The sequence below is a fragment of the Emericellopsis cladophorae genome, assembly GCF_022114955.1.
Source record: "Emericellopsis cladophorae strain MUM 19.33 chromosome Unknown NODE_7_length_695568_cov_118_814649, whole genome shotgun sequence".
Classification (NCBI taxonomy): domain Eukaryota; kingdom Fungi; phylum Ascomycota; class Sordariomycetes; order Hypocreales; family Bionectriaceae; genus Emericellopsis; species Emericellopsis cladophorae.
In genome coordinates, this window is record NW_026250932.1 from 452988 (window position 1) to 468926 (window position 15939).

Below are 15939 nucleotides of genomic sequence, written 5' to 3' on the forward strand. Positions count from 1 at the left end.
GGCGGGCGGCCGTCGTCGTTACACGAGAAAAATTACGGATCCAATCATCGCACACGAGCGAGCCGGTGGAGAACGGAAGATGATTGACACCGCGGGAGTACTGCTATCGCGCGAGTGAAGCATGGGACGATGTGAAGCACGGCCATGCCGGAGGTTCGATATTTCACGAAATGACTCAGCAAAACGGTCCAAAGCGGCGTCCGACCAACCCCGGATCCGAACCCCGATTTCGAATTCAACAGCGCAAGACTTCTTGCGATGACAGATGCCGAGGCGCTTCGTATAGTTAGCTCGTCTTATACGTACTGAGGATGCTGAAAATAAGAAATCTCCAACCACAAGTTTCGATGCTCAGAACGGAAAGCTAATTTTAAGATCAAGCCCTCAGTTGGAACCCGGCATATGCTTCTGGTTTGGGGCATGTGCTTAAAGTCATTGCCGTGCTCCCACGGATAGTCTACGTGGACAAGGGCGCAAGTGTAGCGGACCAAATGACTTTGACTATGGCTTCAGTATGACGATGAAGCTGTACTTTCTCCCAGTGACTTGTTATTGTACGAGTGCCGAGGGCTCTACATGACCCGCCTCGTCGCGCCTTGAGAGAACGACCGATTGCGCGCGTCGGTGTGCGCGACTCGCGAAATTCCCGAAACGGACTCCGTTCTCAGAGAAATGTGTCCCACAGCGGGAAGGTTTTTGACTTTATTAGTCACTGGCAGCGACAGGCCGGCACCTTGCTACTCCGTGCTGTATGCTTACATTTTCAAGAATCCACGGATGAATAACGTACGATTGAGCGCTGGCTCGCAGCTCACCTCGCAAAGCGTCGTTGGTCGATACTTGCCCACGCCATCGATTGCAATACATCGAATTCAATGCCAAGGCCTCAGACCGGCATACGAGTTTTGAGAGCTATATGTGCGTAGATTAAAGTAGGAGGCATAACTAATTCGGTATCCCTAATTGGATTTGAATGGCCAAAATCTCTCAATCAGTCGCACGTCAAGCGGTGGACACTGGACGGGCATCCTGGGTACGTGTACTCCGTACATCCGTACTTCCTTCTAGACGTACCGGTAGTACTCTATAGAAAAATGACTCGCCAATCACAAGTCCGCAAAGACAGGTTTTGCTGACCCATCCGTCACTTCAAAGCTATGCTGTCGTTCCGCGAAAGCCGGTGAAACTTATACGGCAATTTTCGGGCGCGATATTGGCATCTGCCTCAGCGGTCGGAGTTGATTTTGGACTTGGACTCCGTCGGGTCTGATGACAGCAGGGGTCCGCGCTCGTATGCTCCGATGGTCCGTACAACATCGAAGTGCTCTCTGAAGCAGAGGAGTAGGGGGAGTGATCCAATATTACACGGTCTTTTCGCGAAGCCATTATTGAACGGAACGGTACACAACACTTGTCATCTAGAGTAAGCACTTGGCATCAAGATTCAAGCCACCCCCGCCAGCACATTTGTACTACCACCGCGGTCTCATGATCGCCCCATTTTCTGCGAGTCGGAATCCCGTGTGGCTCCATAATTGAGAGAGCACCCTGTCCTAGATCCCATTCCACACAGGAATTGCTTCAAATAGGTGCATGCACCTGGCTATCTATTGCATCACGTCCCGCCTTGGCCCGTTTCCGAGTCCGACCATAGTGTGGCAGGGCTGGCTGGCTGGCCTACTGAACCTTCAAGCTCACCGTCTGACTTCACTCATTTACCGCCCTTCCTTGGTTACGTCCAGCTTGGTTTCGACTCTCGATATCCCTTCAGGAACCGTTGCTCGCAGGGCTGAGAGGGATTCGCTCTTTAGGCCGTTCCCATCAAACGCACCCATCGTAGCCGCAAATAGGCTACACTTGATGACCGGGGGGTTGGGGCCCGGATCGACAAACCGACGGTAGAGCGTCTCAAACAGATCAGACCCAAACAGGCCATATCAGCACGACTTTGTTCCTCTTGACCGCATTTCACTCCCTCGGGATTCCTTATATGCAAGCAACCCAGCGTGGAGACGTTCGCTCTTACGATTTTCCCCAGCTGGACAATCCTCACTCTTACAGGGTGCATTCGCAGTGACCCAAGGTCGTTGCATTTGATGGTTTTGAGAAACCGGTAGGGGGTCACCTCGCCCGGTAACTCTCTCCTTCCATCTGAGGCACCTGGCACCTGCCTGCTCGGCGATCAGCAATCATGTTCATTCACGCCGGGGCTGGCCTCCATGGCCACGAGTTCTCTCGCTCTTCCACGGATGCAGACCAAGCGCCTAAGCGACCTATACCACTATTTCGATCTGCTCTTCGCCCACTTGCCGAAGCCAACACTAGCTATCCTCTACCTTCAGCATCTCCTGATTCCATTACTGAACGGCGCTCATATACTGGCCCGACAACACCACCTCAGCTCCGTCGTCGACTAGCGTCCGAAGCCGTCACGAGAAAGGAGCTCGCTGTCCGGTTCCAAGAGCCAACGATGACACCAGTTCCGCACCCAAGCCAATTTGCGCCTAGTGAAGACGAGGAGTCAATCGCCGACTCAGAGCTTAGTGGTTATAGCAACATATCGGGACGCACAAAGAGACAGAAGCGAACTCCTCGTCCAGCCACCAAGTACTCATTGGCGCATCCAGCTCCCCAACGCAAGACCAAACAGCGCGTTCTCATTCAATTCCGACCCAAAAATCTACTTCAGCTTCAGAGAATCGATGACCACCGAGCAATGCCTGCATTTGATGTTCTGCCTTCGAGCACTATCTCTAGCCCTTTTGCCTTGCCCCGCTTGGCAAAGCGATGCCCTCGCATGTTCAAGACGAAGCCCGTTCTGGGGACAGATGACGTACTGATTGCTCGAAGCGAGGACTATAGTGCGACCATGCCATCGTCGACTTCGGCAGCTGGTCGTCTGGAAACCAGAGACCTGCTTGGTGTCGTGAGCCCAACGTCAGATCAAGGCGATGATGCCGCCGAAATTGTCATGGCCGATGGCAACGCATGGGGCTGCAAGCCTTTGCCAAATGGATCATTCGAGTTCTCGCGCCTGGACCACTGCGGCCTGAAGACTGTGGCGAGATGGGCGCGCAAGCCTAACCGAACCACTGCGTTGTCCGTGGATGGCGCAGTCTGTTCGCCCAGTACAAGCCCTATGCCCCGGGAAGATACCTGGACCTTTTCGATCATCGACCCTTCGACTCGGCGACACCCTATCATGGGCATGCTTACCCCGCGCGAACTGGCGATATATGATACGTACAGCACTGTTCAAAATGCTAGTGCGAAAGGCCCTCCTACGAAGCCGTTCCCGCCGAGTGTGACGGGCTTGGGGAAACATCCTGTTAATCAAAAGCAGACTGGATTAATCGAGCTTGTTCCCGAGGAGTTGAAGGATTTGATGGTTGTTACGGCTTGCTGGGTAGGCATAAGGCTGGAAGGCTGGCCAGAGTCTCTGCATCCCAAGGCGCTCAGGAGTACTCCAAGCCCCCAGGCAACCAGCCTTGACAGTTTTGTCCAGAGACGCCGCACCTACCCATTGGCATCGCCATCTACTTCACCTGCAGACGTACCGTCTAGAATGTCGTCTCCAAACAGCTGCGACTATGATATTTCTTCTAGAGTCAAGACTCCTCCTTCGCCGGTTGACGTCCCTAAGAGAGCAATGTCGACTGGGGCGGCTTTCATGCGAAGGCGTCAGTCCGAGCAGCAACGATCGCACTACCAGTCGCGAACAGCATCGATGGCTGAATTCCCCATCCCGATGGGGGCCGTTGGTGCCGTCAAGGGAGTCTATCGCGTCAATGAGGAAGTTGATGATGGGAAGACGGCCAGCTGTTGGATCAAGGTACGGCAACTGACATGCAAGCTCTTCAGGCGCAGAAGTGGTCGAGTCACGTAGCTACAACCGCTGTAAGGCGAGAAGCTAGAGCTAAGCGTCCTAAGCGGCATGTTACAAAGGGGTTGTGTATTCCTCCAAATGATTTCAATGTGCAAACACATCTTGTAACCGGTATAAGTTCACTTGCCTCAGTAGAGTGTTGGGGTGAGGACTCAAGAGCACGCGGCTACTTACAGCGGCGGCGACGGAAGCAAGCAGAGCAGCACGCGCCGGCATCGTCAGTTGCATCAGCGGCAGCCGGGCATGGTGTGCAGTGATGCACCCTGCGGATAAGATCTGTAGCCAATCGTGCCATATGGAAGACCACGAAGCTCAAATGCCTTTTTTGGCCTTCTGCTCATTCGCCAGACCCGTGCGGATGCATATGGGCAGGAAGGCACCCATCTGCATACGTCCACGTCCGTAGTACTCAGCTGCTGATCATTAGCCGCGCGGGCACTGGTTTCCTACTGGTGTGGGCGTCTTTTCTAGACAGCAGACAGCAACCCTGGTTAGGTGGATACCTGGTAGGATACCAAGACCTCGAGGCCAGAGTGTGAGCGCCAGTAAAATAGAGGCAGATCATGAGGCTGGAATAGAAGGAAAGGCTCATGTACTCAACTTGCGTTGGGAACGATAATCCTGAGACACTTGTTTACCGATCATCAAAAGTGCGCGACTGTCTTCGACAGTGAATCAACCTTCAATGATGACTGAACTGAATCAAGTCGGCCGGAGTTTAGGTTCTTAGGACCCTTGCGCTAAGCTCCATTGAAATGAACCACTGTGTTCTGCCAGCTGTTGGTTATTCACCGCTTACCACATCAGTGAATGGTCCCAAGCGGAGTAGTGGAGGGGCTACTGTTGTGTGCACTGTGCGACTGCATCATCTATGGCTGCCTCGACCTCGACCAACCCCGGGTCCATTATCATCAGCTCCAGCCCTTGGCTTCTACTAATCTCCTGCTTCCCACGTTCTCTCAACCAGCAAGACCGACATTCCTGTAGCTGTTCTCAGCACTGTTCCTGCAATTCTCCAATGGCTGCCACGCACCGCCGCAGATTTTGTTACACTTAAGCCTCTCTGCTTCTCCTCTCTCCCGCCTAAAGCTCCCATGTACGAAGCTGCATCTCAGCATACCCAGCAGCATCGCAATAACCAGCAGCACTGAGGCGCCTTAGCCGCCCGCGACAAGACGGGGGGAAAACAGCAATAGCCTCGTGCTGTACATATCCGCGGGTCGACTTTCGTACTGCATTCCGGACGGCAGAGCAGCCCAGATCCGCGACGTCACCAAAGCCCCTCCGCGCCGACCCACGCTGTTCACGTCGACTGTTCCGTGGCCCTTTGTGTCACCATGGACGAGCACGACGGCCCCCGAGGCGGATACGCCGACATAAGGGCTCCTGCGTCCGCTGTGGCTCATGTTGTCAACGACTTCTCAATATGGGAGCCTGTCTCACGTGCCACATCGCCAGGTGCAGCTGCGTCCTGCGCCCACGGGCTTTCCACTCCTACAGACGAAGATCCGAAGCGATACCGCCCCCGCACATTTGCGTACTTCAAGCAGCTGCCATTCGACGTCGAAGCCGAGAGCGAGCGCGACGCAGCACTGGAAGAGATCCTCAAGCAACTGTATATCGCCGTCAAAGCGGAAGACTATAGCCCGGGAGCTGTACACTGGACCAGAGAGCTTCAGGCATGGATAAACCTCAAATTCGAGATGACAAGGGCACAGAGAGTCACCTTGACGAAGCTATATTACTCTCTGGCTCTGACCCCGGGAGTGGCGGCGGCGACGTCCGACCGCTTTGCCCGTATGGTGTCCACGTTAACACGCAAAACCCACTATCTCAAGCCCGTGGAGGATCTCATTCTGGACTGGCGACCCTTGTGGGAAGAAGTAAAGCCCTCCCTATTCCAGTCAGAGGTGGGAACTCAACAGGCTGCACTACGCAAAACGGGAAAGACACTCATGAAGCTCTGTTATCAAGCATGCACGTATTTCGACCCTCAAGAACGCAGGGCTATCCTGGACGAGTTTTTACCGTTTTTCAGCACGAACGAGCTGTCCAATGCCTACATTGTCTTTTCGCTACTCATGACGCTGCTGTCGAGCTCTCCAGCACCAGAAGAGAGCAAGGAATGTCAACCAGCCGAGATTTTCCCCACCATTTTCCACCTATGGTCGCTTGTGAATCGATCTAAGTCTTTCGATACCATGTCGATCGACCTGTTCTCGCGCTTCGCGCGAGATCATCTTCATTGCGAGCACGTTCCCTTTGGCCGCCATGGTATTTTCACAAAGGAGCAATCCGATCTTCTTTTCTCCGCCATCTTGCGGTTGACAGGGATTCCTGTTGGGCAAGCAGGCTCGCCATACTCCACGTTGGACTATTTGGCTGGTGCCGCCATGTACCTAGAGAAGGACCGCAAGAAGTATCCCACGGCGCACTCCATGGCCAGACTCATTGTCATGTCACTGTCTCCTCAATGCCTGGATGGCGAAGACTCGGCCATGGCCAGCTTGGAGGGTCTTCTGGACAGCATTGAAACGTTCTTCCATCCATCGAATCAAGGTGGCTGGACCACGTTCCTCGGTCAGCTTACACTGTACCTATCTCAAAGCTTCCTGTCCAGATGGAACAGTGAGCAGAATGGAGAATCAAGCACACCAGACGACCGCAGAATCAATGAACCTCTGAAGAAGCGTTTTGTGACTTCTTTGAAGGAGGTGACTTTCATGGGCCTGTTCTCCAAGAGTTCCAAGGTCGCTGTATACTATTATGACACATTGCAAAATCTTGCATTTTTGGAGCCGGACATTATTCTGCCCGGGGCCCTACAGCGTTTCTATCCCAGTCTGCAAGGCATAGTTGAGGTCCACCGCACAACCTCGAGTCTGAACGGGCTCCAAATGATCGCCAATGTCATGTCGAGAACCAAAGGCTACCGATGCCACCTCACTGCCCTGATGGCTCTAGCCTTACCCGGTATTGATGCCAACGACCTTCACAAGACGCAGATCACCCTGGGGTTTCTTCAAAGTGTGGCCTACAGTATACCAATGTCGTCCCTGACGAGGCCTGGCGACCACATTCATGGTACAGAAATGGCGATGCAATGGGTTCAGGGCGAGATGGAACGTTTTGAGCGCGAAGGCCAGAATGTGCAGGTCGATTATGAAAACGAGCTAAGTGATGAGGAAGAAGCAAACATCCTACGGTCCTCAACAGCCGGATTTGGAGAGTTCCTTGTGACTCTGCTTGGGAAAGTGTTCACGCTCTTGGAAAACCTCCCGGATGCGAATCAGAGCCGAGGTGGAACCCCCGAGGACAGTGTCATCAACGCACTACCCGCAGCGCTGTCGCCCATATTCTCCTCCTTGTCACCAGAGTTGTTCGACCTCACCCTCGAGAAGTTGGCAGCATTCGTATCCAGCCATGTCATCCATCAAGCACGAGATGCGATGGCCTGGACAGTGAACGTCCTTTGCAAAGTCAACCCCGAGAAGTGCCTCAAGGTATTCATCCCCATGCTGATAGTGAACATTCGCAACGAGATCGACCAGAACTATGCAGCGTCCGACCGCAGCACCGGGACAGACTACCTTCCCCGCGATCGCGCTTTTGTGTGGCATGCCAGCATGCTGGGCATGGTTGTTGTCCATGTCGGCCGCGAGGTTTTGACATACAAAAACGACTTGATTGAAATTATACAGTACATGCAGGCTAACTGCCGAGGCCTGCCCACCATGGTTGTGTATAATCTCATCCACCACCTGCTACTTAACCTTACGACCGTCTACTCCATCGATCATGCACTCTACGAGCCCGAGGACGTTGCTCGAGGTTTGGACATTGGTGACTGGGGCCGCACCACTTCACCTGCTGATCTCACGATCAAGTGGCACCAGCCCTCGCCTCCTGAGATCGAGTTCGCCGTGGAGCTGTTTGAATCGCAAACGCGTGCGGTGACGGAGCAAATGAATCTCCTCATGAGCGATAACCCGCCTGTGAGCCGTACTGGGAGGAACAAGGAGTGGTCCGATGAGGTTTCACGGATCATGCAGCAAATCAGGCTTAACATCTCCGGCATGGCTGCCCTATTCGATCCCCGCCGGGCTGCAATCGACACTGGGGACATTGAGATGAACCAAGCCACCGATGACGTGGATACGGTTGACGACGACCCGCTAGCTGAAGTCGCCGAGGATGAGGAACTCCGGCCGCAGTTTTACTACAAGGCTGGGTACGCACTGAAGCCCAATGACGAGGTATACACAAAGATACATAGTCTCCGAGAGGACATTGGCAACCTACTGTCTCAGACGCACGCTTTCCTGTGTCAGCATCAGGAAGACGACGTAGCCTGCTTCACCTCGCTCTACAGTGCTTACCGAAACTGGATTACTGACGTTGGGATTGAGCGGTCTGCCCGCCCTCTCGACAGACATTGGCGCATCTACAAGACCGACATCTCTCCTTTCAGAATCAAGGGCCTACGGAAGGCATACCCTCGCCCGCTTCTTATAAAACGTGCTGAGGCCTATCAGTTGATGCGCATGAAGCACAACGCCACAACAAGGCACAAGAGCGAGCTGGACAAGCGTCTGTTACTGGATCTGGCGCAGTCTAGCTTGTCATTGTACGCGGATGTGCGAAGGACAGCCCAAGGTGCACAGGACGCCTCGTTGAGGGTGTTGATTGGCGGCAGGCCAATTGTGATTCCTGTGCTTATCGAGGCCTTCCGCAAGGCTCTGCGAGATGTCGACCATGACCGTATTAAAGGCGCCATGTACACCCTTCTGCACACGTCTTTGCTGCGAACGGTTGTTAGAGACTGGAGGTTCGCACCCGATGTCATGCGCCTGTTCATTGAATCGGCTAGCATCGACAAGGAGTCCATTCAAAAGCTAGGCTCCGGCTCCGTTTACAACCTTATCTCGTTCGGCCGACCATTCGAGCGGCTCATCGTGCTCGATGAAGCAGTGCTCGACACCATCAAGCCCACCAAGGATGTTGCCAGCATCATCAGCAAGCGCCACAAGTTCATCATGCAGCGACGCGCACAGGTTGAGGATGCCAAGGCCGATCTAGGCCTAGAGCTCACACGGAAGGCCAAGACTGCCCACTGGAAAATCGCTGGTCGGTGTGCACTTTTCGCGACGAACCTCTGCTGTCGCTTTAACACTATCGCACCGAGTGAATTCGTGGACTTGGTGGCCGAGGGCACGAATGACCCTCACCCTACTCTTCGGAGTCATCACCTCCAGGCATTCACATCAGTGTTTACAATTATCGGCATGCGAGCGGCTTACGGACACGACTACAGCAACTATCTGCTGGGGAAAGAAGTGAACGAACAGCAGATGCTCAAGGTCAAGGTCGAGAAGGGGGATGAAGCCTTCACCAAACGCTACCTAGAAGCGTTCAGCCATCCCGAAGGCGCTGAATACATGGTCGACTTTGACTATCCGGGCTGGCTTGTGTGGGGGAAGGAATTCACTGCTGCCAAGGCGAAACCTGCACCCTTTGAGTGTTACGACGACACGGAAAACGCGGTTCGAGATCAAATCGGCAAAATCCTCAACAAACAGTGGTTTTCCAAGTTTTTTGCGTATTTGAAACAAGAGCCCAAGGACTCTACGTTTGACCGCTACCGACTAAGCAATGTGTGGCTTTTGACGCACTGCTTCGATCTGGCCAACTATGGCAAGACAGCCGCCACGGTGGAGGAGATTCAGGAGTTGACCGAGGAGCTGTATGGAGATGGCTCAGACAAGCACCAGCACCGCGCAGCCTCGGAGATCTTGGGTGCCATGCTCACTGGCTCTTCTGATGATCCTCCCGAGATGCGAAACCGCGTGTGGAACTTTGCCGCGCCTATGCTTCTGAAGATCATTTCCGAGCAGCTGACGCCCGAGAATGTAACATACTGGCTGACTAGCCTGCACGTGCTTCTCGAGAGTAACGACCCGCGTCGATGCCACGAGATCTTTGACGCTTTGAAGAGCTTCCGACTGGACATGACGAGCAATGCCGCCTTCAAGGAGTCGGCCAAGATCCAGCTGCTCGAGTTCGCCACCAACGATGGAGGATGGCGCTTGCAGGGGATGGAGCCCAATCTCCAGGACTTCCTCGCCCACCTGGATCACCCATATAAAGCCGTGCGGGAAGCCATGGGCCGAGTCATTGCTACGATTTACAAGACCCGGTATCACGAATCATTCCAAAATGTGACGGAACTGGTGCAAAAGAACAGGGAGTCGTCATCCATTGGTCTCCGGCCGTATAGGCCAACGCAGAACTTTACTGAGACCATTACCGGCGTGTTCCGGCAGCTTGAGCAGTGGCGTCACGAGCGAGCACCCGGCCAGCAAACTCCGTCGTCATACACTTCAGCTTCCAAGACAGTGCTCATGTGGCTTGACTGTACGCTGCAGTCGCAAGAGTGCATTCAGCTCGCCGAGTTCTTTCCAGAGCCCTTTATGGAGCAGCTGTTGCACATGATGGATGTGAAGGAGGATCCAGAGCTTATGCGGACGGCATACCATGTCTACCGCCATCTGCCCAACATTCCCCTCCGCGACGGCGAAGACGTCAAGTTCATTGATGCCATGGTGCGCATAGGCAGGACAGCCTCTAGCTGGCACCAGCGCCTCCGTGTTCTCGTCAACATGCAGGTGATCTACTTCCGGCGCATCTTCTTGACCCATCGGGACCAGCGTGACAAGTTGTTCACCGCCGTGTCTGACATGCTCAGCGACTCGCAGATTGAGGTGCGCACAAGTGCCGCCAGCACCCTCGCAGGCATGATCCGCTGTTCGCCTCGCGCCATCCGGGACGCCAAGATCACGGAGCTCAAGGAACGGTTCGAGGAGGAGCTACGCCGCAACCCTATGCCCAAGCGCCGCGCGCCGGGTACAGAGACGCCCGTAAACCACAACCAGCAGATCACGCGGCGACATGCTGCTGTATTGGGTCTGGGTGCGCTGATAGAGGCGTTCCCATACGCAACGCCTCCGCCGGAGTGGATGCCAGAAGTACTGGCGCTGCTCGCTCGTCGTGCGGCCGGCGACCCTGGCACCGTTGGTAAAGCAACAAAGACCATTTTGAGCGAATTCAAAAAGACGAGGCAGGATAGCTGGACGGTCGACCAGAAGGTACGTACAAGAAGTAGAGCTAGCTTTCACCGAGGGTACGTACTAACGCGATCTAGTACTTTACGTCGGAGCAACTGGAGGACCTGGAGGGTGTCCTGTGGAAGAGCTACTTTGCGTAGACACCCACGTCTGACGGAAAGGAGTAGGAGTAGAGCGCGCTGTGCTGGCTATGGGATTGTGAGCATAGACATTGCAATTACTCACGCGGGAAGTCAGCCTAGCCTAGCAGGCGCAACACGTGGGCGGGTACCCCTGGATCAACAGTCGTACTTGTATAGACCTATGATGCTTTGATAGCCTGCCTTCTGGGCTTGGGCAAATATATGATAGCGCGCGTGTGCGTCGTGAAGATTTGAGATGGCCATTCTGTCCGCGTGAGATGATGCCAATGCTACTGTCAAGGCTATGTTAGACACGTGATTAAACAACATCTAGATGCTTGCTAATGGTGACCAGAGCGCGATTGTCTGTTGCTGCCCTCAGATGAACGATAAGCAGGGGTTCCAACTCGTTGGCGTTGGCTCCCTGTCGCTCCCAGTTCCAGACTACAGACGTGGCCATGGGGCCGGCGGAAGCGAGGAATTGAGGAGGGAAGAGTGTCACTGTGCTTCCGAGAAGGCTGGGAAGACATAAAACCAGTAAGGGAACACGGGCCAGATTCACCTCAGCAGGGTCGGTCAGCTGGCCCTGGTCTGGTGGGCGGTTGATTTGTTGTTGATTGATTGATTGATTGATTGATGGCAGCGCCAACTCATCTCCAGTCCAGGTCGCCAGTGCCACCCACCACACCAGCTCCCTCACTTCCTCCTCTTCTTTCACCCCGATCCCAACCCAATCTTGCCATCATTCTTGTGACTTTTGGAAATACGAGTTCTCCCTCTTGCTTCTGACACCAAGAAATCCCCGTCTCTCTTCATACGTTCCCCGAAAGACCGCACAACTGGTGAGTCCCTTTCTTTCCCCGCAGCAGCGCGCACCCGCCCGCCGCCCGTTGCGACGAAAACGAGCTGCCTCCTTCGCGCTTCGACTCTGTCGCATCCCCCCTTCAACGCGTCGCATAGCCAGCGCTTTGCTTCCATCCGTGTCGCCTCACTCTAGTCTCGTGGACGTGCGCTTACCAGTTTTTCTCTCCGCGCAGAACACCCGCAGACATGGCCGGGACACGCTCACAGACTGGCAACGCCCGCCCACGCGTCTTCCAAACCGTGGACACGGAGCCCACGATCAGTCGCAAGCCTGGCGCGACGGGCCCCAAGGCCAAGGGAACAGCGGCCGCCCCCGCCGTGGGGACGACACCGGCGCGCGGCGCGGGCGGCGTGACCAAGAAGAAGAAGACGACGCCGGCGAAGAAGACGGGCGGCGTCGCGGCCAAGGCAAAGGTCGCCGCCAACAAGGTGGAGAAGAAGGCGGCGGGCGCCACGAGGGCGGCGACAAAGGTGCGCTTCTACTAGACGGTGAACTTGTTGTGGTGCTAACTTGGCAGCAGTAATCGTCGAACGACGAGCGTCGATGCCATTTTGCCTTTCAGGGTTTGGGCATGATTGTGATTTGTCGCCACTGCTTGTCACTTGATGTTGGGCGTCTGGATGTTTAGGGAAGGGTAATCATTGTCTTTTGTTGTATGCGCACAGGGTCAAATGCTATCATGAGAAGCCTTGGCCTTGCTTGTGGTTCGAAACACATGTCTTTCACTGATACAGCAATACACATCACTGTTCTTATATCGGTTGAGGTTTCACGTTTCAGGTCTGACTACAGAGGAATTAGGGACCTGCTGGTGCCAACTGTTACAGCAAGCTTGGCCTACGCAAGGAAGACGACCAAACGGCAACAACGGCGCGATATTTGAAGCCTCTTCAACAGGCATTGAGGACTTGGTCTTATGACCAGAAGAGTCTCGAAATAACCTCCATGACAATAACGCATCACAGGGTCCCCCGACGGTGCCACCACACGCGTACCTGCAGCAGCTATCCAGACATACCACGAGAGCATTGCCAAATACCTGCAATTTTCACCCCTTGACCAAAGAGAGACGCCCGCCTGAAGATCAGATCGCATTGGGGTCTAGCATCTCCCACGACTCCTGGATTAACTTGCCGTCCCTAGTCCACTCCTGAAGCAAAAAGTACTCCTGGGTATACGGGCGGCCCCCATCAAACACGCCCTCGGCGAGGGTGCGGAAGAAGACGGAGCACTTCTTCTCGTCGACGATGATGGGAAAGTCCTCGTCCCGCCATATCTTGAATTCGGTCAAGTCGGGCAGGACGTCCTCAATCATCTTCCGGAACACGGTCGCGTTCATGCGGGCCGGAACGTCGAGAGTCGATGGGTAGAGGTTGTGGTGCGAGTCGGGGGCACGCAGGGGGCCCCACATGCTGTCGTAGCCAGTGAAGTTGGACACGGTAGCTGCCCAGACTGCGACGGCCTTGGTGAGGTTGTGGCGGGAGCAGCCTTTGGTCATCGTGAAGGTTGTGGAGCTGTCCTGGTGTGGATGCTGTAAGGGAGGAAGTGGCTGGAACTGATGGTGTGAAGGGGGCTGCTTGATCGTAGACGGTCTGGTCTGCTGTGAGAAGGGATTTCCTCTCCTCTCTCCTTTTATACTACTTTCTCCATACTTCGTTGATTCGCCAAGGAGATCCCGTTGCCCAGTCCTGCAAGCACATGGACAGATCACTATGTGTCCGCTCAGGCCGCTCCAGGAGAAAGCCCGAAACGCGATACCCAATATGGAAGAACACGAGTTCCTCATGCCGCTACGTTGATCCTCCTCTGTTTAGCTGCAGCCTCATCTCTCTTCTGAAAGCCTCTTACTGGTGAGCGATCATGCGGTGAGCAACTCCACGAGCCACTGCGGAGTTGGGGGCCGGCCGCATGTCCGTCTGCTCCTGAATGCATCTGATGGAGCATGGAGGACCAGTATCACAACGGCTAATGGGTTGAAAGGTCAGGACCGTTTGAAACTCAGGAACGGGACCATGTTTCACGTGTCTCTACACAGTCTCTGTTTCCGTGGTGTGATGGTGACATGGTTCACTGACAGGGGCGGTCGTGCAGGGACAACTTCAACACTGCACATTCGAGCATGAACTCATCAAAAAAGCCATTTTAGTTTTCAACACGCCATCTGCCTATATGTCGACGCCCGAGTCACTGTGGCTCGAGACCTTTTGGCACCCAGCACCACCAATGTATCGCCTTGCCTCCTGCCTGGACTTGACAATTTTGGGCGGGCTCTTCTCCAGCTGGTCGTTCCCCTTCAGGCTCAGAACTCTGTTGGGATCGATCACCACAAGCCTGCGACCCTCACTCATCACGCGCCAGCAGGCCTCACGCAGCAACTTTTGGGCCACGTCGTTCAGCGAGTAGGCCTCCTTCAGCGAGAAGACAATGGCGCATGCGTTGTGGTGCTTGCCGTGCGTCGGGCGCGCCTCGGAGGGCACCGCGAGCTGCTGCACGAGAGCGCGCGTGAAGCGCTCCGCGCCTGCGAAGCGGATGGCGCCGCGCAATTCAAAGATGGGGATCTCGAGCTCGTGGCCCTCCTGCTTCACCCCGCCGGCAATGGTCATGACCTTTGTGTGCACCGTGGCCCGTCCCACCTGGGTAATGTCCATCATGTGCATGCCCATGTCGTTGGAGAGATGCTCGCACATGCTCATGCCGCGCACACTGTTGCCCTTCTTGTCGAGCCGCGGGGAGAAGACGGCCAGACCAAGCTGGCCAGGCAGGGCACCGATAATGCCGCCCGCCACGCCGCTCTTGGCCGGAATACCCACGCGCGACACCCAGTCGCCAGCCGCGTCGTACATGCCACAGGTGGTCATGACGGACAGGACCTGTCGAACGCTGAGGCTGGGGATCACTCTCTGGCCTGTGACGGGGTGTACGCCGCCGTTGCCCAGCGTGCCAGCCATGATGGCCAGGTCGCGGACGGTGACGTTGATGGAGCACTGACGGATGTATCCCTTGACGGCCTCGGCGGGGTCGCATTCGATGATGCCGGCCGCCTTGAGCATGAAGCCGAGCCCCATGTTCCGGTGCCAGTCCTTCATTTCCGCCTCATACACGGCTTCGTCGACCTTGAGCTCTCGACCCGCGAGCATAGACATTCCCTTGAGAATGCGAGCCACCCTCACCTCCGCCGTGGCATCGGCGGGGCCAACGAGCGAGTGAGCAGTGATGGCGCCTGCATTGATCATGGGGTTCATGGGCTTGTTTGTGCCGGATTCTAGGGATAGCTTGTTGAACACGTCACCCGACGGCTCGACCCCAATCTTGGCGAGGACGCCAGACAGGCCCCGGTCCTCAATGGCGAGGGCGTAGACAAAGGCCTTGGAGATGGACTGCATGGAGAACTCGACGTCGTCGTCGCCCACCGAGTAGACCTGGCCGTCGACAGTGGCCACGGCCACGGCCATCTTGTCCGGGTCCGCCTTGGCGAGAGCCTCAATGTAGTCTGCATTGGCGCCAGAGGTGTCATCGCGCACTCTGTCGAGCACCTTGCTGAGGTAGTCGGGGATCGGGGACTTCATGTCGAGGGTGTCGAGGGCTCGAGTGGCGGGAGGGATGAGGAGTCGAGAATGGGTAGGCGTCTCAACGAGGTCGTGGAATGCCGGCTGCGTCTAAATACCGTACCTTGGACTCTTAGCCACCCCGCTGCCATTCGACATCCGTCTTCGCCATGGACGATTAATTTTCGTGCGGTTGACTAACGACAACTACATAGTAGACACGCCATTACATAAACTTGACACGAAGCCTAGCGGCTACCATTGACATCCTAACCACCCCGCGACCCGCCCGTCACCAGATAAGCTTCGCGAGGCCGTGAGGGGAACCGACAAACACGTGTACACGGAGTCCGCATGGTCCGTCCTGGGCGGCGACGCGGCCTCGCGATTTGGCGCG

The 15939-nt window shown here is 55.4% G+C and overlaps 4 protein-coding genes across 4 annotated transcripts; 2 read left to right on the top strand and 2 right to left on the bottom strand.

The window, feature by feature from the left end:
- Window positions 1-5223: 5223 nt before the first annotated feature.
- J7T54_005631 (Proteasome activator complex subunit-like protein) lies at window positions 5224-11150 on the top strand (the record flags this gene model as incomplete). Its single annotated transcript, XM_051504071.1, has 2 exons — window positions 5224-11031; window positions 11088-11150. The coding sequence occupies 2 exons, from the start codon at window positions 5224-5226 to the stop codon at window positions 11148-11150; spliced, it is 5871 nt and encodes a 1956-aa protein (XP_051364458.1).
- Window positions 11151-12182: 1032 nt separating this feature from the next.
- J7T54_005632 (uncharacterized protein) lies at window positions 12183-12482 on the top strand (the record flags this gene model as incomplete). The annotated part of the gene is made up of 1 exon (XM_051504072.1): window positions 12183-12482. One exon carries the CDS (start codon window positions 12183-12185, stop codon window positions 12480-12482), a length of 300 nt encoding a protein of 99 aa, XP_051364459.1.
- A 599-nt stretch (window positions 12483-13081) lies between these two features.
- Window positions 13082-13495, bottom strand: J7T54_005633 (uncharacterized protein; the record flags this gene model as incomplete). The annotated part of the gene is made up of 1 exon (XM_051504073.1): window positions 13082-13495. The coding sequence occupies one exon, from the start codon at window positions 13493-13495 to the stop codon at window positions 13082-13084; it is 414 nt and encodes a 137-aa protein (XP_051364460.1).
- Window positions 13496-14162: 667 nt separating this feature from the next.
- On the bottom strand, window positions 14163-15563 carry J7T54_005634 (beta-lactamase/transpeptidase-like protein; the record flags this gene model as incomplete). Its single annotated transcript, XM_051504074.1, has 1 exon — window positions 14163-15563. The coding sequence occupies one exon, from the start codon at window positions 15561-15563 to the stop codon at window positions 14163-14165; it is 1401 nt and encodes a 466-aa protein (XP_051364461.1).
- Between the last annotated feature and the right edge of the window lie 376 nt (window positions 15564-15939).